The sequence below is a fragment of the Microdochium trichocladiopsis genome (genome assembly GCF_020744255.1).
Source record: "Microdochium trichocladiopsis strain MPI-CAGE-CH-0230 chromosome Unknown B0I36scaffold_2, whole genome shotgun sequence".
Lineage (NCBI taxonomy): Eukaryota > Fungi > Ascomycota > Sordariomycetes > Xylariales > Microdochiaceae > Microdochium > Microdochium trichocladiopsis.
Genome location: NW_025763545.1, coordinates 3144079 through 3165184, shown reverse-complemented (window position 1 = coordinate 3165184; position 21106 = coordinate 3144079). Strand labels below are relative to the sequence as shown.

The following is a 21106-nucleotide window of genomic DNA, read 5'->3' as shown; positions in this document are numbered from 1 at the left end:
TGGGCATCGGGCAGCGACCAAATATGATGAAATAATGGTGAAGCTCAAGAAGAAAATGGCAGGTTATATGTACAAAGTGCAAAAGCGCCGTGGCCCCCCATGGTATCGCAATGGCTTCATCCCGTTCCGGAGTGGGCCAAACCTCCTCCCTAGCGCGCCGTCTATAGAAATGCATCGATCGTGGTCTTGGTATCGCTCATGACAAAAAAGTAAAGAAGTGAAGAGAATTGTAGGACAACTCGGCCTTGCAGCTGAGACACTCATTCGACCGAAGGATTCGTGTCGATGCGGCGGCCATACTTGCAAGTGACCAAACAGGAACATCGCAGATTCCACGATTGTCTACATCATGGCACCAGCAGGCTGGCTCATCTGCATAGGCATGCTGAGTGTCTGCAGACTGTTGAAAGCTGAGCTGTGAGTCATTCCTCCGGTGGTCATGGTTGAGGACATAGTGGACCCATTGCTGATGCCGTTGAGAGAAGACGGAAGGTAGCTGGACTCTGATGTGGGGGAAGCCTCTTCGAGAGAGCCAAGCTGGTCTTCACCAGATAGCTCCTCTTCCTCCTCGCCGGACAGGACGAGGCCTCCCTCACCTCCATCGGCGCGGTCATGCGTGCGCTTGTGCCTGTAGGGAGCCAGTCAGTATTACATGATCGCCGAGTAAATCGCCTGTAGGCATTTCTGCCCCTGAGTGTGTTATGTCTGTGAAGTGTGTTGAAGCCGAACCGTGGTGATGGAAATCTCGTCAAGTACCGCACAGACAAATATGCTCAAAACAGGCTTGACGGGGAAAGGAAATGCAGGGATCGTACTGTGCCAGGTTATCGGACCGGGAGAAGGCTTTGCTACAATGAGGGCAGATGTAGGGCCTTTCCTGAGTATGGGTTCTCACATGTCTAGATTTTATAGTCAGACTCATGTCGATGCATTACATCTCGACATAAAGCAAACACAAAAGAAAGCCTTACCGCTTAAGATGCTCGAGACGCTTGAACAAGCGGCCACAAGTAGGGATCGGGCAGGAGTGCGACTTGGTGGGGTAGGGACCGAGCTCCATCACGGTTGCCGAGCGAGCGCGACGGAGGACATTGGCATTGGCCTGGACACCTCGTCGGTCGCCCAGACCGTCACTGCCCAAGTCGTCACCACCAAGTTGATAATCTTGCTGCTGAAGAGCCATGTGGTGCATGGCGGGACTGCCTTCAACGGTGGACAGAGGAGTGCCGTGTCTGGACATGTCGAGAAGCTCCTTGTGCTGCTGGCCGCTCAGAGACATGCCAGAGTTAGTGTAGGAAAGGCCAGGCGGCGAAGTGCCCTGGCTCTCGTCGCCCTCGGCAACGGGCCCAACAGACACAGAGATGGACCTTCTGAGATCCGAGGGCCGGTGAGTGTTGTGACCAGCAGCTTGAGCTTGTGCGTTCGCGGCGGCCATGGCTGTGATCGAGGGGGGAATCGAAGAACGGCGTCTGCGCTGCTTGTAGGTGGGGGAACCCTCAATAACAGAGTAGACGTTGTTGGCGCCGAAGCTCCGCGAGAATTGGGGACCGGCGAGATTCGAGGGTGGGAGTTGCATCATCCCGTTGAGACCGTGGACACCACCCATGTGGTCAGGGATGGCAGTGTAAAGACCAGTGTCCTCATTGGCAATATAAGCAGGCTCAGGACCCATGCCGAGAGCTTGTTGCGGCGGGGTGATGGGTTCAAAGGAGATGCCTCGCGTGCTGTAGTCCTCGAAGTGAGACGACACAAACGATGGAGCGGGAGAGTACTCCAGACCGTACGCTGGCATCGAGGCATGGCGCTGATGTCCATGAGTAATTGGTACGCCATTCTGGTTATACTGCATGCGGCTGTACTCGGGCTCCCTCTTGATGACCTGCTGGACATGCTGCACCTGCTGGGGGAGAGCTGGTGCCATAGCCATGCTGTACTGTTGGACCATTGGGTCCATGCCCTCAGGCATAGAGGTCATGGTCTGAGGCATCATCTGAGGCGGCGGCATCGAGTCCATGGCTCTCATGACGGGAGATGTGCTCTGTGGCTGCGAGAATGCGACCTGTTGAGCATTGAAGGAAGACGAGTTCGCCTGCTGGGCCTTGGTCAATTGCTCATACAGAGACTGAGACGAGTCGTATTGGAAAGAGACGGCAGGCTCGCTGACGGCCATGGTGGTAGCCTCCTGGCCCATCTTCTCGCGCTTGAGGTCACGCTCAAGAGCGTCGAGGAAGAGGCGATCGTGTGGTACGCTGTACCAATAGAACACCTTTTGCTTCTTTTGCGTGCGAATACAGTTGTTCTTGTAGAGGAAATCAAGGAATGGACTCTTGGGCTCCTCGAGAGAGGCATCTGTGCCAGACTTGAGGTTACGCAAATCTGAGAAAATGCCCTCCTCAAACTTCTTCGAGTTCTTGACAGGGCGACCAAAAGCCTGGAAGCGAAAAGAAAGACATCGGACAATGTCCGTGCCGGAAATGTGGAAAAGGTTGTTCCAGAGAACGCAAGAGACGTACTCGCCAGTTGGCAGAAGAAACCTCCGGATGTACTGGTCTGGCTGCCAATCGACAGGCGCAGAGATGAGGAAGTACTTGAGGTTGTCGACCTGCTGGAGCGCTACCTGCGCGTCATGGGGAAGCGCTTGTTGTGCTTCAGTGCTGAGCATGAAGGTCTCGGGCTTTTGCGTAGACGCAGCAGCCATTGTGTTGGATTAGAAGAGCTAGCCGAAGCTGCTCGAGTCGTGCTATATGAGTGTTGGTAAAAGGAAATGAGGTCGGCCAAAATCGCTCCAGGGAGCGTCCGGCGGATCGTGTTGTGATGACAGGGTCTGTCAGCCTGCCAGAGGCACGGACTCGGATGAAGCGAGTCTGGTGAAAGCGACGCGAATGGATTGGCGCGAAGAGTGCGTGGTGGTTCAGCCCGCTGAACAAAAGGTGGTTCGCGTTATTGTTGTTGTTGTTATTGCGACAAGCAGGCTCTTGGTTTGCGTCAAGCGAACAAGAGGACCAGGCGAGGCAATGCCGAGTGAGGACGTCAGGAGAAAACCGCCAGGGCAACGTTGACAATGAGTAGTGAGCGTGAAGTTAGGCGGAGGCCGTGGTCAGGAGCATGAAGAGCAAGCTGCGGACGTGGATTGTGCTGAACCGACAGCAAGGTCGAGACAGGGAACGGACAAGGCACCGCGGGAAACAGTGTCAGAACGTGTGGTTGGCCTGGGCAGTCGGGGATCCCCTGTGGAGAAGAGGGCGTACTCGCAACGGCGACAACAATGAGGATGAGAGGCGAAGAAGAGAGAGGGTCTCTGTGCGCAAGGCAGAGGAGGGCGGGATCGAAGGGCGCCTGCGACACAAGAAACGAGGGTATGGAGGACGAGCGAGGGGAAGGGAAGGGAGGAGGGAGGAGGACGAGTCGGACGGGGGAGTCGTGGATAGATAGATGCGCACAGATGCGCCGGTCGTTGAGAGCCAGCGAGGGAAGGCAAGCAGGGACGGGGCGGGTAGCTGGGTGGATGAGCGGATGGATGCCAGCAGAGCAGGGCCAGGGCGGGTAGGGGAGGATGAGATCCGGGGGGGTTGACGATGGATCGAGAGAAGGCGAGAGAGAGCCCTCGAGGTCCGAGCACGCGCGCGCACCCTCCTCCTCGTCGTGCTCAGCTGCGCGTCTCTCTCCTCTTGCCTCTGTGTCTGCGTGGCCCAGCGTAGCATCCTGGCGAATGCCTGCTGCAGTCCCCCACTCACCCACCAGTGTTTTCTGTGCCTGACCTCCGCTCGCTCGCTCCCGTGGCTGGTGGCCGAGCAGTTTGGTGGGGCATGCAGGACGGTGCCTGGCCTTGCCCGCCGCCTGTTGAAAAAAGGGGCGTGCTACCATCATCACCACCACCCACCAAACAGTCGAGCGCCAGCCCCAAATCCACCCAATCGCCGGCCTGCGAGTCAAGTTGCCCAACCGTATCCACGCCCTCGTGCCGTTCCCTCGTCCACTCCCAGTGCCGGCTTCTTCGCGAGTACCTGGGTACCTCTGGTCGGCTCTCTTGTCCACTTCGCTCCTCCACCCTGCTCCTCGCCCACTCGGGGCCCAATCCCTGCTCGGTGGCTCTGTCCAGTCCGACCAGGTTACCCGGCTAGGCAAGCCCGGTGGGCAACCGGGAAACACACTTGAGCACTCCCACAATCCCACCCTCTGCGTGGTGTGCTCTGTACGCACCAATGATCTGGAGATGGATACGGCCTCGAGAATGGGATTTTGTGACTGTCAAGACTTGTAGAGAGTGCAACACTGTCCACATAACAGGTTTTGCTTGGCAATAGTTGACAACCTGGGCCACGAACCTCATATCGTTTGGGCCAAACATGAGCAATCATGATGAACCTGATCCGCACTGGACGGTGCACTCTAGCCAGATCACCGTGGACCCATGGCAACCCACGATGCTCATGTGTCTGTCGCTGTGAGGTGCAATGACGAAGTCGAACTTGCAGGCCCGACGTCGCTCATGCATGAACATGACCTAGAACGAAAGCTGGACAATGTCTGCTCCCCTCGTCCTTTTCACGACGGTCAAATCGAGCAAGCAACATGATGCTGCTTGATTGTCTGCTTGCGACAGCAACCGGAGAGGGCTCAAGTCTGTTGAAGATGCTGGAAAGGGAACACGACCAAGGGTCCGACCAGGCCCTCTCTCTCTCTCGGACCAAAGGCGGGCCCCAGCTTGAGGGGCAGCTCTGGCCAACGCGCAGGGACTTTCAGAGCGTTGCGGCGGGAGCAGAGCGAGCGTTGCGCCTGGTGCGGAGCCCTGCCGGTGGGCAGCAAGGGATGAGGAGCCACACATGCGCATCCGGGCAGGCAATTATAGCAAGGCCTGTCTGTTTCTGGAGGCGCCCGAGGAAACACAGAGTGACAAGAGGTGGATGTGGCCGTGATCTGTGGGGGATCTTGGGCGCGCGCTGTCCAGGGCACAATCATCCTCATTTCCGAGCGGCGGGGCCTGCGCTCACTCAGAGCAAGCGCTTATTGCAATCTGCATCGACTACCATCGTGACCCAGCTCAAGGAGCGGTCAGCATGAAATGATTATAGCTAATACGCAGCGATGAACTGGCTCGTCTAAATCATGCTCAGAGAGGGTAGGGCAAAGGGGGTCCCTCACACTAATTACGATGCTTTCGTGGGCGTTGATCGGAGCCAGGGTCGAGCTTACGCGAACAAAGCCCAACAGCAAGTCGATGCTGGTGCTCGGCAGTCACATTCAAAGTGGCAGACGCTTATTATTCCAACAAGAGATGGCGGAGGGCGGCTTGCTGTGGCTCGCCATGGTCCGCTCATTGGCAGCTTTCAATCCCTTCCGACACAAGTGTGTTTCTGCCAGTCATCGATGTCTTGTAGATACACACCAGATGGCACAGCGCAGTCCATAGGCTGAACAAATCATCATGCATCACCAATAAATCCATGGTGGGCGGGAATATGCATGAAGACTGTGGCCAGCCGTGAAGGAACACGAGCCAATGATTTGCCGCCCGGGACCTTGAGGGCAGGCGTACTATTTTCAGACCGTCGAAACACAATACTAGCTGTTTGAATTAAACCTTTCCGGACGTTTCAAAACCTTCTACGGGCTTCTTTGCACGACAGGCACTGGCGCTTCAGAAAATACCCTCTGCCCAAGACCTGCGCAGCGTCAAACGCCGCCGTCATTCACTCTTGCTGTGGTGGGTGGGGCCAGCTCACCAAGTCGCGTAGCAAAGTCAGAAGTTCCAGAGTTTGGACCTGGCCTGATGTGGCTTGCAAGTGGCTTCGTGGGGAAATGAGTTTAGCTCGGCTCCCCATTGTTCACGGATTCTTGGAGAATTTCATGAACTGGAGCCCGCACACGGACTCGAACACTGCTGATGACGCCCCTTTTATGTACTTGCGGGCACCTACCATCAATTGTCATTCGGGGATACTAACATGTTGCTCTTGTAATCACCCCAGCCTTTGAAAAATCGCAGCGTGGTCCTCATATTGAAGCGAGGCTGATCGATCATAACGAAGCAAGTATCCTCGGAACACGCTGCGATTAAGTTACACGGGCTCTCTTGCAACCTGAGCTGGTACCAAAATCTTGTCGCCAATCATTAGACTGAGTATCACAATTGTCCTGCAGGGAGTCTTGCTTGCCTGCTCCCAGTTGGAGCAACCTTGTTGACGTGTGATATGTCAAGTGACTTGAATGCCCAATACTTGGTTCCTTCCTTTTCCTTCTCGCTCGGCTTTGCGCTTCTTTTCTTGTTGCACGCCATCGAGCGAGATTGGCCCGAGACAGTCGTCTGAACCCCACTTGGTAAGCAAGCTACAGGTACGCAGTCGGTACGACCGGCAGTGGCGCGTACATAAAATTAGACATTTGCGCCCATCAAGCCATTTGGTCAACAAACCCCACCTAGCTACGCGGGCGATGGCGACATGTTTGTGTGCCATTCAGCGGGCGGGCGAGTTATTATCATCACATGTGAGTCAAAGTCTTGGCGGCACCGATCCTGGGCTCATTCGGAGTGGTGAAGGGATATGGTCATGGCATTGACTATTATGGTATGTTGCAGCTGGGCCGTCTCATCTCACCAAGCTGCAGATACGGTCATGAACGGATAAGCAACATGGAGGAGTTGTCTCTTGTCGTGAATAAGTATTGACTAATACCCGAGGCTGGGTTGAGGAGCATGTCGCACTGTTGGGGGTTCCGAATCCGCACAGGCCCAAAGCGAGCCAGCGGAAGTCTGGAATAACCTGAAACTTGTGCACAATCGCACGACCCTGGCAGGTAGATCACTGTCAGTGTCGGCACGATGCTGCTTTTCACTGACAGCTCGCATGGCACCCTGTGGGCTACCCAAGTCGCACCCGCCACGGTCGACCTTCCACTTTTGGCGGACTTAACCAAGCATCGTGGGTGGGTTGTTTGGCGCGAGGACCTGCGTCATGCCACACATCGCAGTGGCTGGCGCATGTGCCGCCCCCAGCGTGAAGAGCTGGTCCCCGTCCTGCCTGCGCCAAGTCCTCGCGAGTAAGCGTGACGGAGCAGGACAACCTTGTCCTTGAACCCTGGTTGATCTGAAACACGGCTGGCGCAGTGCTTCAGAGTCTCTGGCAACGCCATCGACTCCACCACGCGCATCAGCAGCCCTGCTTGAGCCTCGACTGCTGTTCAGCAAGTCATTGCGCTGCTTGCCTCCCTCGTGGCTGGCAGGCATCCCCTCACTCGAAGCCTCGCGCGTTCCTGGCTGATTGGGCTTGCGTGATCGATCCACCTGCATATTGTACTTTTGGGGCAGGCCGAGAGAGCCACAATGTCCCACAATAGCCGGGCTTCCTGGGATTTAAGCGATGCTGGTCATCATCGGCTCGAGGCCAGATCGTGCATACCGCGCGCCTTTAGTAATGGCAGCGCAATCGATGTGCAGCACCCGGCCGGATCGAAGGATCACCTCCACAGCCCATCATTGTTCTCATGCTTCTGCATGACATGTAATGGAGCTGGTCATGGCATATGTCTTTTGTGTCTGTGCTCCAGGAGACACGCATGCTTCGGCATATACACTATAAAACGTAGTGTCGGTCTACAGAGTCATTGTGTCGGATTATGGCCACTGGAAGGGGGGGAAGGGACTCACCTTTTCCAGGTCGAAAGCCGGCAGGGGACGTAATGCATGACAGCAAGGCTACGGGCAGGTCTCGGGCGCCAGGAACTCGGCCAATCTGCCTACGAGTAGTGGATATGCCTTTAATGCATGTGCCCTTTCGGCAAGCATGGCACTCCTTTCCTGATGTCCTTCCGCTACAATGAGAGGCCACAAGAGAAGTCCATGCATGGGTTACCGCTGTTGATGCCGTATGGCTGGTGTTGACAAGGAGCCGCTAGTCGACCATGGATCATTGAAACGAAACAATTCGAGTCAAGCCGGCGAACCTGGTCGGCTAGCTGCCCGCTGTCTCGCGGGCCCCGTCTCTTACACGATATTAACTTGTGGTCTCTGGCTGCGACAGCGCTCGGTGATTTCGCTTCGCGATCCCGACCTCTTGGTACTCGTGGTGCGGGGTCTACACGCTGCCGGGGGCTAGGCGGCAGTGAGCGAGCGGCATTGGCATTCCAAAAACCTAGCAGCAGGCATGATTCTTCGACGGCCGCTGCCGAGGGTCGCAGACCCCTGGTGGGAGGCCATTACTGATGGCAGAAAGGAGCCTCCGCTTAGTCTGTCACAGGTTTCGAGGCGAGCATGAGGCTCAGCCTAGCGACGAAATCTTCAGTGGTGGTGGGGCTGCTTGCAAGCTGGCGGCGCGTCGAGGCAGGTGCGCAGTGATGGCTGGCGTACTTACTGGACACAGAGTGCAGCCCAGGGAGCGAATCAAAGACGCAAGAGCACGTCGCAGGGATGTCGGTTGCGTGCGTATCGCCAAGAGGGACGGCGCCCGGTGGGGTTATAACGCTGCTGATTGGCTCTGTGGCCAGCAGTCACGATGCATTCCGCGGTCGAAACAACGAGTCGTGCGTTGACGGCGATACAAATAGCATCTGCAGCGGCTGCAAGATGTCTCGAGACTTGGCCGCGGGCGGCAAACAGGCAGGCTGCGGCCAGCAGTTGCGGCCCAGCGGCCCAGCGGCCCCGCCCTGCACAAGCAGATGACACCGCCCGACAAGACGAGTCACTTGTTCAAGGGGCATGCGAAGCGACGACTTGCAAGAGCGACCTGGCTGGCAAAGGCGCGGGAGCGGAGGTTCCAGGCGGCAGACTTGGACGTGGTTGGAGTGCTGTTCGCTAGCAGCAGCTGAGATCGGCAGTACCTGCTCTAGTCAGCACATAAAGAGCAGACGTCGAGGTGTCTGGACTTCTGGATCTGCAGGCGGGAGAGGCTGAAACGCAGCCATGGCAGGGATCTATCGTGTCCCTGGCAGATGCAATGCAGAGAGAGGTAGGTGCAAGGTCGTCCAGGGGCCCAGGTCAACATGAAACAGGCACCCGCGCTCTTTCGAGAGCTGGGCCCCTGCCCAAGCCCGGAGATTGGTCATTTCCACCTCGTTCCCGCTCCCTCGTCAAAGCGCATCTCATGCTGTTCAACATTGCCATTCGCCTCTGTCGTCAATACTTTCCTGAGCCTCCAGCTCCAGCTCCGGCTGCCAGTCCTGCTCCGCGTGGACAGCCGGCGAGCACAAACCACTTCCATATCTTACTTAACTCAAGGCCAGTACTTGCTCACAAAGAGCAGCAGCACAATGGCCAGCCTGGCGCCCAGTATTATTTTCCAGTGGTGACCTCAATCAGCAAAGGCGCCTCTCCGCCGCCCGCCGCCTCCATGCATGGGCTGCATGACCAAGATGGACATATGTCCGGTCGCCATCCCTAAAATGGCCAGTTCCTCCTTCCCTGGTCCTGCTCGCCTTTTCCCCGAGTGGATCGTGTCGGCCCCGGTTCCTCTTCCGCCTGCGAGCACTCCATGTGGACTACGGAGTATGGTAGCTTGCTCAGGGCACAGTGGCCCTTGGTTTCATCGCCCACTGAACCGATCGTCACCGTTTCAGCCTTCCGCAGTCACCTTCGGCTCTCGAGCCGCTGCCAACAACTTATGCCGTGATTGTTCCTGGCCCTGCCATGAGGAGGGCTGTACGCAGCCTGGCTAGTCAGCTGCCAGAGCCACCCGCCTCTGCATAATCTCACTTGATCTCGGCGCAACACGAAGAGGCTGGCTGCCGAGAGGCGCACTAATCAGCTGCATTGCATCTCCTGAAACCGCCAGACGTCGATCTTTGTGAGCGCCGCTCCAGACTTCCCCATGCCAGCATGAGTGGGAGCCATCGACAAGGCTACGGCTATGCTTTAGGTATGTCATTCAAGCTCTGTCATTCAGGGCATGCCGCTACCTTTGCCGGCCTGTTTGCTGCCTGACCTATGAGGACCTCTTTGCGATACCGCCGAGTGATTCGCGGGTGAAATTCCACATTGGAGCCCTGAGGCGGGAAGATTCCCGGTCTCACCATGAACTAGCGTGTTCGCGTACACGGACTGTCGATGATTTCCAGCAATGCGCAGAGTCTGGCTCTTTCTGACAACACATTGCACCTGTGTCTTGGCAAGAAGGGGATCTTGCGCAGTCCATGTGGTCGCGATCGGGATATCGCATCTCGACAGGGGGTCGTATCTCTGAATGCCGAATCTGCCAAGACTAGATGGGTCAGATTAGGGCGTGTCCGCCAGTATCCATCCAGGGAAGAGACAAAAACGTTTCAAAGTGTGCTGCGTCTATTCCTGGCGGTGGACAAGGAAGTCATGGCGATCATAACACGGCATCCTATCGCTCCGAGCGATTTCACTTGCAGGCCTGTCGACGAAACCGTCGGGTTCCTCGCTTGGGGGTCATTCGAGACGAACATTGTGGCTTGCCCTGTCAAGTTCATCCGCCGCGCGCCAAGCATATCTGTGGTTCAAGTTGCGCGTCGGCAATGACTGGGCAAGGGTTCAACAAGTACTGTTGTGTTTCGTGGTCGGGGCTTTGCAATGTTTCAGGCATTTGTTGCTGCGAGAAGCTTTAAATAAGCATCAAACACGATCGACTAGGCTCAATGCAACGTGGGCATGGTTGTTGACACTCTTGGGAGGAGATGGATAGACCACGTTGTGTGTCCGCAACGCCGTCGGCATCGAGCTGTATCCCATGCTGCCAACCTCGGAATATTCCCGCCAAACACTGTTGCTAAAGATACTACCATGCCTTTTCGCTGCGACGGTGCTGATGTCGTTAATGATCACACGTGGGATCGGGCTGGATTTCGAGGCTCTTATACGACTTGCCGGGGCTTTGATGTATGCGCTGCGTTTAGCGGCCGGTATACCCGTTCCGTGTCCTGCAGACTTGTATATTCCTTCGCCTCCAGCAAAATATCGCTTGGTCGAGGACAAGGTCAGCGTATCTATATGGTGAGTACTCGTGACGAGGCAGAAAGGGAGAGAGCGTGAGGTTGGTTTTCACTCCGGTGGGACAACACCACCACGTAATATCCTGTCACTGGTAAGCATAACGTCCCTATCCTGGAAACAAAGTAGTCCAGACTCGCCTTGGGAATTTCCAATACGTATGCTGCAGTCGTCCGCACTGAAGTACATCCATACTTGATTTGAGGCACCGGACAGGCGAGATGTTTCTCTAAGTTTGACCATATTTTGTGTGTGGACTATGATGGAACTCGATAATCAACAACGCGTGTCCAAGGGGTCTGTGCTTCTTGGACACGGAACGGCAGTATCTCGGGACTGTTCCCGGGGGATTGAAGCTCGCCTTCTTTTACGAGAGACAGAGACTCGAGTGGGCGGCAACACAAGCACTTCCCATGTGTGTATGAGGATGTCTCTATATGGTCTGTTTAGGGTAGATACCTGATTGTAAGTACTCAACACTATGCCAGGCTGTTTACACACATATATCGCTAGTTATGCAACCTATCAGTCACAAGGTATGGACTACTTCGAGCCGTTGTCGTTCATACACTGAGCGCCGATGTCAATCGAATGCCTCCTTTCTTCTTTCCCCTTGTATTTTTCTTATTCTCATTCGTATTCTGGCGCGGTACTTCTACATAAAACTATACCACAGCTCTAACACCTCCACAAGCCCCCCCAGCGTGCTGATGCGGCGCCCGTCTCTTGCGAATCGAGGCCTCGCGCCTCCTGATTGGGTATCCCCGGTCGGGAAACCCTTCCCAGCTCGATGCATATTTGGCGGTGGCATGCGCGATGGCACGGCTCATCTGGATAAAGCACTCGTGGTTGAGGTTGTCAAAGTCGTCGCCAGCCTCGTGGTAGTTCTCGTCATACGCCACGCCTGCCGCGCCACCGTACAAGGCAGCCTCTTCCTCAGTCTTTAGGACCTCGGCGCCGCTGAACAGACCGCCGGCCGGAATCCCAATGTCGATGAAGCCCGCATAGTCGCTACGACCACTGAACTCTGTGGGCTGGAAGGGCAAGGACTGAGAAGTGAAATAGTCTTCAAACAGCTTCTCGGCCTCGGCCGAACCTGCCGGGCCGGTCAAATTGAAGGCGCTGCCGTCTCCGTCGTAGATGCCTGTAATGTAGTTGGGGCTCGCGATCATGTCAAAGTTGAGGTAGAGCCGGATCTTGGCTGCCTCCTCGGGAGTGAGATTATTCGCATAGTAGTACGAACCGAGCAGACCGTACTCTTCGCCACTCCACCACGCGAAACGGACGGCATTGGCTGGCTCGAACTTGCTGAGCTGCAAGGCAATCTCGAGAATGCCGACAGAACCACTGCCATTGTCGTTGATGCCAGGGCCGGCTGTCACACTATCGGCATGGCCACCAAGCATGAGAATGTTGTTCTGATCGCCACACTTCGTCGTGGCAATCAGCTGCTCGCTTTGGGTCTCAGTCACAGTGATGGAAAGGTCGGCCGTGACGTCTGGTGTCGACTCAATAAGAGACAATACCGCCTGTCCATCCTGGTAGAGAATTGCAGCTGTTGGAACCAATCCCTCTGGAGGCCCAAGGTCACCAGAGATGGGCTCAGTGCTCGTCTCATAGTCAATTATGATGACGGCGACAGCCCCAGCCGCAGCAGCTAGCGACGACTTGACAGAGAAGTTGCATGTGCCCCGGAGGATGACAGCAATTGCACCAGTGGCATCCGGAAAGTCAGTCTAAAAAACAAGCAGTGTCAGTCATCACTCCTGCTGTCAACCGACCGTCTTTCGGGTGTTGAGTTACCGCCTCGCAACCGAGATTAGCCACAGCCACGACGGGTACGCCAGTCCACGAGCCCACTGGGATGCCCTCGTCTGTCTCAAAGCCTTGTGCGTTGTAGGTCGTCCCGCCAACGGTAAATGGATTGTCAGCGGAGGGCACTTGGAAGGTGGTCGGTTGCACTTCGATCTTGTAGTAGCCTGGGGCAGTGGCTTCTATGGTATCCTTGATCCACGAGATGGTGTTGGCGAACCCGGGCGAGAGATATTGCCGATTGCGACCCTCGGTGGCGTAAGCTATGTCTTGCAGGCGTTGAGCTTTAGCTAAGAGGGCCTCGAGCTTTACTGCGTTTTGCAGCTGAGCCTGCGGCTTGTGTAAGCTTATTGAATGCCATGCTCAAATTGTCGTTGTTCTTGCCGCCCTTCTGTAGATCCTTGCAGAGAATTGCGGCAGAGCCTTACCAAGTCAATGGCCGGAACAGTGGCTAGAGCCAAGCCAGCCAATCCTAAGGCAGTAGGCATTGCCTCAGATATATAAGACGAACGCATGATGGGCGGCGATAAGTAATGGCCTGAAGTGGTTCGTCGGTGGAAGAGATGTTGAGAGATGGACAACGTTGAGCCAAGACGTTTATGAGGGTGGCAGAAAGACGAAGAGCGTTCTCGATTTATAGGATGCGTCGTGCCTGTTTGTCTCTCAGCGATGGTGAGAACTAATGGCTGCATCCCTCCTACTCAGAGGGATCGCCAGTCTTGGCAGACATGGAGTTCCTGGGCGTGGAGGGGCAATTGGCGAATGGCTGACGCCACTCTCACGGACAAGGCATTCGGCGTCCAACTCTGCTCGAGCCTGCTGAGCCCTCCAAAGTACGGATAGCAAGGGAGAGTCGCACGAGTTGAGCAATTGATCTGCCGTGTCGCCGGCGCGGGAGTGGCGATGTTGCGAGCTGCCTAATTGGGCAATGCCCAGAGACCTTGTACGCAGCTGTCCCTCCCTGACATTTCCACATTTCCTCTCAGTTTTGATGATTCCTTGTCTTTCCCTGTCACTGTTCATTGGCGTCACCACCGGCAAGTGAGCACTCATCAAAGCCGCGAGTTTGGACCATAGCCCGCGGATGCCACGGAGCCTGCTTGCTTTGCGCTATGTAGATGATGTGTTCTGGACATTCGCCACCTGCGTATCACCGTCCTTACACGGGAGCAGTCGTTCCGCCATCGCCGTCAGTACAAATAATGATGACTATTCCTCGGGACAAGTATGGAGAATGGTCCTATCCGTGCCTCATGTGGTTCACAAGTCGTCATCATCGTCGTCGCTCCCGCTTGACCAGCCTTCCTTATATCCTTCCGCAATCTCGGCCAGCTCGTTCCCTATCACCTCACGCTCGTCGACGCCAATATAGCGAATCACCGCGCTACGAAGACCTCTGACTTTGTTCATCACGCTCGAGTCAGTGGTCAGGGACGTCTTCAAGGCTGCGCCGTCCTTGATGGCACTGCCATCATGGCTGCGTAGGATGGATGGAAAGCTGTCCAATATTGGGAACAGGGTAGTCGACCTCAGCCTGGAAGGTAAAGCATCAGCATGAATGGTTTCCATCAGGCACTGCAGATATCGTGGATGGACTGTATGGACTTACTGATGGACCTTTTGTCTATGGCGTCGCACATATTCGCCTTGCCGTTGGCTGCCGCGCACCTGATGATTGTCCGACTCGTCTGGCGGAGCGCGGCAAGTCAATATCTGACTGAAAAGATGAGCCCGCCTCCGTCCATGCCGTCTCCCTGATTGGAGATCAAGCTCTTCTGGCGAGGAAAGGTCAACGTCCAAGATCGTCGAGTCCTCCCGAGAGCCCTCCGCCGACATGTCATCCAAGTCTGGACCGGCGATCACTTCATGATCATCATCTCCGCGACCGTTGAGAGCACTCTCGGTCTTCTTCCCGCGGTTCTCCGCCTGAGTTTGAGGATCAACCACGGCCATACTGAGGCTTGCTATCGTTTGTTTGCCATATACATTGAGTAGATCAGTGATGGTGCCAAAACTCGTCGAGTTCACACTGCCCAAGGCTCTGAGTCGTGAATACAAGGTGGTACTCTCCAGTGCCGCCGCGAAGAGTGCCCCGACATGCCAGGGAGAAGATGGGTCGAGACGAATAGAGGGGGGCAGCCCGACTTGTGGTACCGCCAGAGGTACAATCAAAGACGCTTGTGAGCTGAGCTCTGCAAAAGCCCTTGCCTTGTTGGTCATCTTCAGAATGCGTTTCTCCTACAAGCCGTGTCAGTATAAATTAAGGTACCTCATATCGGGTGCCTTTGCTTACTCTTGAGAGCCCGTTGACAGGTTCCTGCACGCCCCATACCCAAACTGGGATTTTGCCATATTCATCCCGCAGTCGCTCGATATACCTGGTCGAAAAGCCTGCCCAGGCATCGTCTAGGCCAGTAATGATCTGAAGGCCCTGCATCTGGTCTGATTCCTCGGCGAATGGGCGCAGGTCCCGATCCAAAATATCATGTTCCTTGTCGAGATTGGCGAAGAGATCTTCTCCAGTATGCCACTTCTCAAACGGCATGATGGTGGAGTTGAGTTCAAACTCATTCAACTGCACAATGGACTTTGGGTGGTAGTAGACGCGACTGAAGTCGGACCAGTACTTGACGGTCGATGTTGAAAGCTCCGGGGCAGCGAGACCTGCGTCGAGACTCTGCTGGTATGCACTGGGAGTTATAGGCTGCTGTCTGTGAACAACTGGCTGTCCTGACCTGCAGACAATCAGCACAGTCCGGAATTTCCAGTGTCGCCATGATCCCCATCTGGCTCACTCTCCACGATTGCCTACCATAGACTGCTGTCCACTGGATCATCCTGCATGTCGTACAGTGCATTGATCTTCCTCATGGAGCCAAAACCACCCTTGAGGTCATAGATGACTGTTCGTGGCATGAAGGTCTCGTTGCCATCGGCACCAAGGCCTGGCCGAAAATGAACGTCATGATCGACTGGAGATTCCTCGTCTGCACCATATGTGAAGTATGATTCCTGACATGCTTCCTTAGCTGCAAGCCTTCTTGGGACAGATGCACGTTACAAACCTGCGTGTTCCAGAAGTGGGTTGCGACGTAATTGCTCTGCTGCCCAAATTGCAGGGTCACGACTTCACGCATCGTGAAATGCTAACGCTACCTGCTGGCCAGCTCGAATCGACGATATACAGTTTTGGATGCTATCAATCCTTCATACATATAAGCAAACTCGAGATCAGCTTCTAGAGATTGCAGCTTGTTTGCGGGTGTGGTCTTGGTGGTTTTTCTTGTCTTTGTGGAAGAGTCCGTTCGGTACGTGACTGCCCAGCTGCTAATAATAAGGGTCCTTTGTAAGGTGGAACCTACCCGGCAGGTTCACTGAAGTTTTGCCTGCCGCCATGCATTAGGACAAGCTCCCTCACCCACCAACGCACCGTTGTCCACGCATGCACGGCAGTTCGATGGCGTCTAGTCCCACCTCAAATCGTAAGGTATGCAAGGACGCTAGCTTGGACATTGTCGTCATCTGCCTCGGCCTGCAATAGCTTTCCGGCCGCGTAAGACGCTTGAGCGCCTGTGCTGTAGAGAAACGTCTTTGGCTACTATCATCTCAGCTCTGGCTTTGCTGGGGGAACTCGCCACAATTAGGGAGAAGCTCAACTCTATCGACGAGCTGCAGAACATCTCTCGGCTGAGGCGGAAACATCTCGATATCCACACTGACGTCAACCCACACCAAATCTGGAGCTCCGGGTACTCTGCCAGTCGAACCTCACGACAGTCATGGCTGCCACCAATGCAAACCAGGACCAGCAACAGTCCAACATGGCACAGGAACTTGAGTCATGGAAGACACCGGCCGCCAAGGACGTGGCCGTGGCGCCCAAGCCGGGTGATGCGGCGCCTGAAAACCCCAACCTGAAGCTGCCAACAGACAAACCCACCATAATTGTCTTTCTCAGACACTGCGGCTGTCCCTGTAAGTCCATTCGACGGGTCTTTGCTATCTGTGCTGGCTGGGATGGTCCCGAGACACGGCCCCAACCCCAATCCAGACCACCTGGTATGATGTTAGCTCACAAGCAGCTCCATAGTCGCCGAGAAGACGTTCAAGTCCATGACTACTCTATCGCAGCTGTACAAAGACCAGATCCACTTCATTGCAGTATCACACTCTTCGCCCGAGGCGACAGAGCACTGGGTCGTGTCCGTCGGCGGGAACTGGGATGTGCAAGTCGTCGTCGACTATGAGCGTGACCTCTACGCGCAGTACGGCCTCGGCGTGTCCAACACCTGGCACGTCCTGAGCCCTGCCAGTCTCTACAAGGTCTTGCGGCTGGGCAAGGACGAGGGTATCTGGAACAGACCGACGCAGAGTGGCAGCCGGTGGCAGAAGGGTGGCGCGTTCGCGGTCGCTCCGGAGCAGGATGGCCGCTCCGGGTGGGAGGTGAAGTGGGCGCAGGTTGCCGCTTCGGCTGATGATATGCCTGACCTCGACAAGGCTATCGCGGCGCTGGGTTTTGAGGTCAAGACAAAGCCGAAAGTGGAGGAGGTCAAATCCTACGGTTTTCCTTGAGCTGGTTTCCTCGGAGTGTTTTGTTCCCTGCACATGTCTTTCTGTACATATATTGCTCCTTTGGCGGGGAGCTCTCATTGCCAGTGGTCAAACTATCGTTAAAGAGCTGGCCTCGCTTGCGATTTTTCTTGACATCAACCATTCTCAGTTGCCATTCACTACTCTCTGAAGAACACAGCTAATGTTTTGCCCCCCTCACCAAGCATGGTCGGAAACACGACCGCCGACTTGACCTGACACAGCCCAGTCCACGGGATCATGCAATGGCAAATCTGCAGCGTGGGGGGCTGAAACAGGATCCCATCTGGGTGAATGTGTTTGACCTGGGTTGCTTTGACGAAGTGAAGGGTCACCTTCGCAATGAAGCTGCGACGACTCGGACGCAGCCAAGAAGGGCATTATTTACGGGGAGGGGAAGTTGAGGTCCACGAAGAAATGTCTTTATATATTTACACGAACTTTGATACTGTTTGAGGATGACTGACTACAAACTCCCGCTTTCCACAGGTGACATGCGTAATCTTGTTAACCTGTCCACGCAAAGGCGCGCAGAGCAATTGTCCAATACTACATACATATAGTGCTTTACGAACCGCTACGTTCCCTTCTCTAGTTGGGAACGCACTGGAAGTACCACTCGTTCCAGTCCTTGCAGATGGTGCCCGCAGCACAATTGGTAGGGCCATTGTAGTTCTTGCCACCACACTGCTGGTAGATCGCAACGGCACCAACGCCTCCATTGCCGGGCTGGGGAGCAGGAGCAGGAGCAGGAGCAGGAGCCGGGGTAGCGGTAGCGGCTGGGCGAGTGGCCGTGGCCATGGTGGTAGGGACAGGCGCCTGGGTGGGGGCAGCAGTGGCAGTTGGCGCGGGAGCCGGGGCGCCGTTACCACCGCCAGCAGCAGCAGTCCAGACCTTGGGGCCGGGGATTGAGTAGGTCGTGGCGCCGCCATACAGGTTGAAGACGATGCCGGGGTCGGCAGAGGTGTAGCCAGTGTTGAAGTCAAAGTTCTGGTCAGGAACGGCAGAGCCAGCGCCGGTAATGTCGAACTGGATACAGCTCGGGTAGAACTGGGCGCCACGGCCGTTGGCGGTTGGGGGAGAGTCAGACTCGTGGTGGGCGATGATCTCCTGGCGGATCAGGTACTTGCCGGCGGCGAGCGTGGCCGGGATCTTGAAGTCGTACTTGCCCTTGTTCTTGATCAAGGTGTCGACGGCCCAGGTCTTGCCATCGGCGGCGAGGCCACTCTCGTCAATCTTGGACCAGATGGGACCTGTGCCATCGCCACTGGTGAACTTGGCAATGTAGGTGATGACGGGACCCTTGTGGCTGCCATCAATGACTATTCGGGACAGAGCCAACGTCAGCATTTGCTATCAAAGCAGATTCGGGAATATGAGTGATCACGGGCTACGTACTGTCGTCGCCACGGGTGTTGTGCATCCACTCGGTGGAGATGGAATCTCCGGCAGCCGCGCTGACGAAGCTGGGAGCGACCTTGGCGCCATTGACGTTGCAGGCAATGGCGGGCGTGTCGAGAACCTTGACTGGGCTGTTGTTGGGAGGCGAGCGGATGTAGACGTTTTGGCCATCGCCCTGGTCCTGGCCGTTGACGAAGACGCCGCGGATGACGGCATGGCCGGAGACGGTGGTGAGAAGGCCGGCAGTGGCGGCGAGGACGGAAGCACGAACAAACATGTTTGCGGTTATCTGGTTATGAAAATGGACGAGAAGTCGGCTGATCTGTGGGATCGAAAGGGTTTATAAGGTGTGCTTGGCTGAGCAGGCACAAAGAAACAGTGATGGGTCTTTTGAAAAGAAGGAATGGCACTGCCAATTCGAGTGAAGATGAGCGAGAGAGTGAATGGATGACCGCAGGTCTGTTGAGTCGTGGAGGGGTGAGGAGAGAGAGGCCATTGCGACAAAGGAGCGGACGGCTGCGGCAGTCTTTATACAGAGCAGGACAACGGCCTCGGTCAGGGTGCCGTGAGGCTCTCGATGTTTGTGGTTTACCAGTCTTTGTTTGCCAGGGGTGCAGCCGTGTGAGGCAAGACTGGTCTGGCGTTGGCAAGTGGGGTTGTTGTGGCACTGCGGAAGCAGGACTCAGGGGTGCCCATGCCCGGCCTGTCGAGGATAGATGAAGCAATGGAAAACGACGGGCACGGGCGGCGGAGCTGGGAATCAGATGGACGGCGCCAGGTTGCAGATGAAACGATTCCTTGGGGTGTGGCTTGTGATGACATCTGACTCGGCATCCAGACAGGTGCAGGCTGGGCGGGCATCGCGAAGTTTCTGCCGGCTGATGGCTGTGCGCCTCACTGTTGGACCAAGAGTCATGATGGCGGACGACTGGCGGACGACAGACTGAGGGCTCGCACCAGAGTCCTACGGAGGTGTCGAGTCGCCCGGCTTTGGGGTAGTGAGCCGCAAGGTGACAGCGGCGCATGGCGGCGGTTGGCGGAGGATGGCCTGCCAAGGCTGCAGGGGCAGGGGGGTCCAGTCCAGGGGTTCGGTTCCTGCCGATCGAGGCCTGTCAAGGTCAAGCTTGTCCACGCCGGACCATCAGGGCAAAGCAAGGGCCATTGGAATGGCTAAACGACCGTTGCTCGTCTGGCCATTCGGCCGTCGGCTCACTCTGCGGCCAGAGGAGCTGGGCACTATGGCTTTTCTTCCTGATTGGGGCTGGCGAGCCGCTGTGGTGGCCACGCCGTTTCAGGTCTCGTCTTTACCCGCGCGGATCGGCCTGTGCTTCAAGGTTGTTCCCACGGCCGCGGTCAAGGTTCGCTGCTAGCGTACGCTAACGGTTAGCATGCAGACCCACGAAGCTTCCACTTCCAACAAGACCCCCACCACTCTCGCACTGGCGCTGAAACAGTTTATGCAAACAGCGCCTTCCATCGTCGCCTTTACGACCGCAAGACTTCAGACGGAGCCTTGGTGCCCGCGATAGACTCGTTTCGCTTGGCGCCTCGCCCACATGTTCCAGCTGGGTATGTCGGCCCTCACTTCCGCTGCGTCCATGCTCGCAGGACACACAGCCTTGTCATGTCAAGTGGCCCGCCCTCCAGCACATGCCTCGTCGAGATGGTGATACCCGCCTGTGGCCTCTCCTTGACGCAACGTGCTCCATAGCCATCTCTCTATTCTCATTCTGGGGACCGCCTCGGGCCTGGACTCAATTTACATCATCATGCACACCGCCGCCCAAGACTTCTCCCGCGAGCCAAATCCATCCCATCCTTTTCCTCTAACCCGCAAGCGTCACCCTTCTGTCTGTTTCGCCGAGGCACGAGCGTTGTGCAACCTGGTTCCAGGGCAATTTCGACGTCACCACCCAGGCCTTGGGCACACCCTGGCCGAACGATCCGAAGATGCTTGCAGATTGCAAGCCACCCATCGCAGCTGCCAATTTGACAAGATGACAACAGTGGGCCATGCCGCGGTCCTGTTGCATTGCGGCGCGCAGCGATCGACAGGGAAAACCCAACCCTATCTGCCCGGCGCTCTCGGATGCGCGCCGTCAAACACACTGTACCTGCAACTGGGCCCCTTGAGGTTCGCATTCGTGGACGACGGGAAGTTCTAGAATGGCCCTTGGCTGCAGCTCCCCAGCGCTCCCGCAAATTAAAGGCTCTTCCCCTGTTAATAGCGAGAACGTTGACCCTTGCGCCGGACATCAACCTCCTCGATCAAGGTATTACAGTACGCATGCGCCTGACAAAGCAGGCTGCAACCCTACCATGTAAGCTGTCGAGCAACACGGTGGGCCAGTACCTGTCAGGCCA

The 21106-nt window shown here is 56.1% G+C and overlaps 5 protein-coding genes across 5 annotated transcripts; 1 reads left to right on the top strand and 4 right to left on the bottom strand.

The window, feature by feature from the left end:
- Positions 1 to 342: 342 nt before the first annotated feature.
- B0I36DRAFT_237166 (STE like transcription factor) lies at positions 343 to 2698 on the bottom strand (the record flags this gene model as incomplete). Its single annotated transcript, XM_046149519.1, has 3 exons — positions 343 to 628; positions 816 to 899; positions 972 to 2698. The coding sequence occupies 3 exons, from the start codon at positions 2696 to 2698 to the stop codon at positions 343 to 345; spliced, it is 2097 nt and encodes a 698-aa protein (XP_046017178.1).
- An 8853-nt stretch (positions 2699 to 11551) lies between these two features.
- B0I36DRAFT_381140 (aminopeptidase Y) lies at positions 11552 to 13239 on the bottom strand (the record flags this gene model as incomplete). Its single annotated transcript, XM_046160844.1, has 3 exons — positions 11552 to 12675; positions 12743 to 13081; positions 13180 to 13239. 3 exons carry the CDS (start codon positions 13237 to 13239, stop codon positions 11605 to 11607), a joined length of 1470 nt encoding a protein of 489 aa, XP_046017177.1. The 3' UTR covers positions 11552 to 11604.
- Positions 13240 to 13819: 580 nt separating this feature from the next.
- Positions 13820 to 16032, bottom strand: B0I36DRAFT_262817 (misato segment II myosin-like domain-containing protein). The gene is made up of 5 exons (XM_046151157.1): positions 15817 to 16032; positions 15564 to 15763; positions 15045 to 15486; positions 14361 to 14989; positions 13820 to 14285 (listed from the first exon to the last, which is right to left on the bottom strand). The coding sequence occupies exons 1-5, from the start codon at positions 15886 to 15888 to the stop codon at positions 14012 to 14014; spliced, it is 1617 nt and encodes a 538-aa protein (XP_046017176.1). The 5' UTR covers positions 15889 to 16032; the 3' UTR covers positions 13820 to 14011.
- Positions 16033 to 16188: 156 nt separating this feature from the next.
- B0I36DRAFT_315400 (uncharacterized protein) lies at positions 16189 to 17746 on the top strand. Its single transcript, XM_046152876.1, has 2 exons — positions 16189 to 16726; positions 16842 to 17746. Exons 1-2 carry the CDS (start codon positions 16531 to 16533, stop codon positions 17321 to 17323), a joined length of 678 nt encoding a protein of 225 aa, XP_046017175.1. The 5' UTR covers positions 16189 to 16530; the 3' UTR covers positions 17324 to 17746.
- A 327-nt stretch (positions 17747 to 18073) lies between these two features.
- On the bottom strand, positions 18074 to 19013 carry B0I36DRAFT_228439 (glycosyl hydrolase family 61-domain-containing protein; the record flags this gene model as incomplete). Its single annotated transcript, XM_046149113.1, has 2 exons — positions 18074 to 18663; positions 18740 to 19013. Coding segments are annotated over 2 exons (864 nt in total), but the record flags the coding sequence as incomplete, so codon positions are not given.
- Positions 19014 to 21106: the final 2093 nt, after the last annotated feature.

Coding starts and splice junctions, on each gene's coding strand:
- B0I36DRAFT_262817 (XM_046151157.1), bottom strand. CDS start 15,888: ATGCGTGAAGTCGTGACCCTGCAATTTGGGCAGCAGAGCAATTACGTC. Junction 15,764..15,816: donor CCCACTTCTGGAACACGCAG/GTTTGTAACGTG, acceptor GAAGCATGTCAG/GAATCATACTTCACATATGG. Junction 15,487..15,563: donor CCAGTGGACAGCAGTCTATG/GTAGGCAATCGT, acceptor GATTGTCTGCAG/GTCAGGACAGCCAGTTGTTC.
- B0I36DRAFT_315400 (XM_046152876.1), top strand. CDS start 16,531: ATGGCTGCCACCAATGCAAACCAGGACCAGCAACAGTCCAACATGGCA. Junction 16,727..16,841: donor CAGACACTGCGGCTGTCCCT/GTAAGTCCATTC, acceptor GCAGCTCCATAG/TCGCCGAGAAGACGTTCAAG.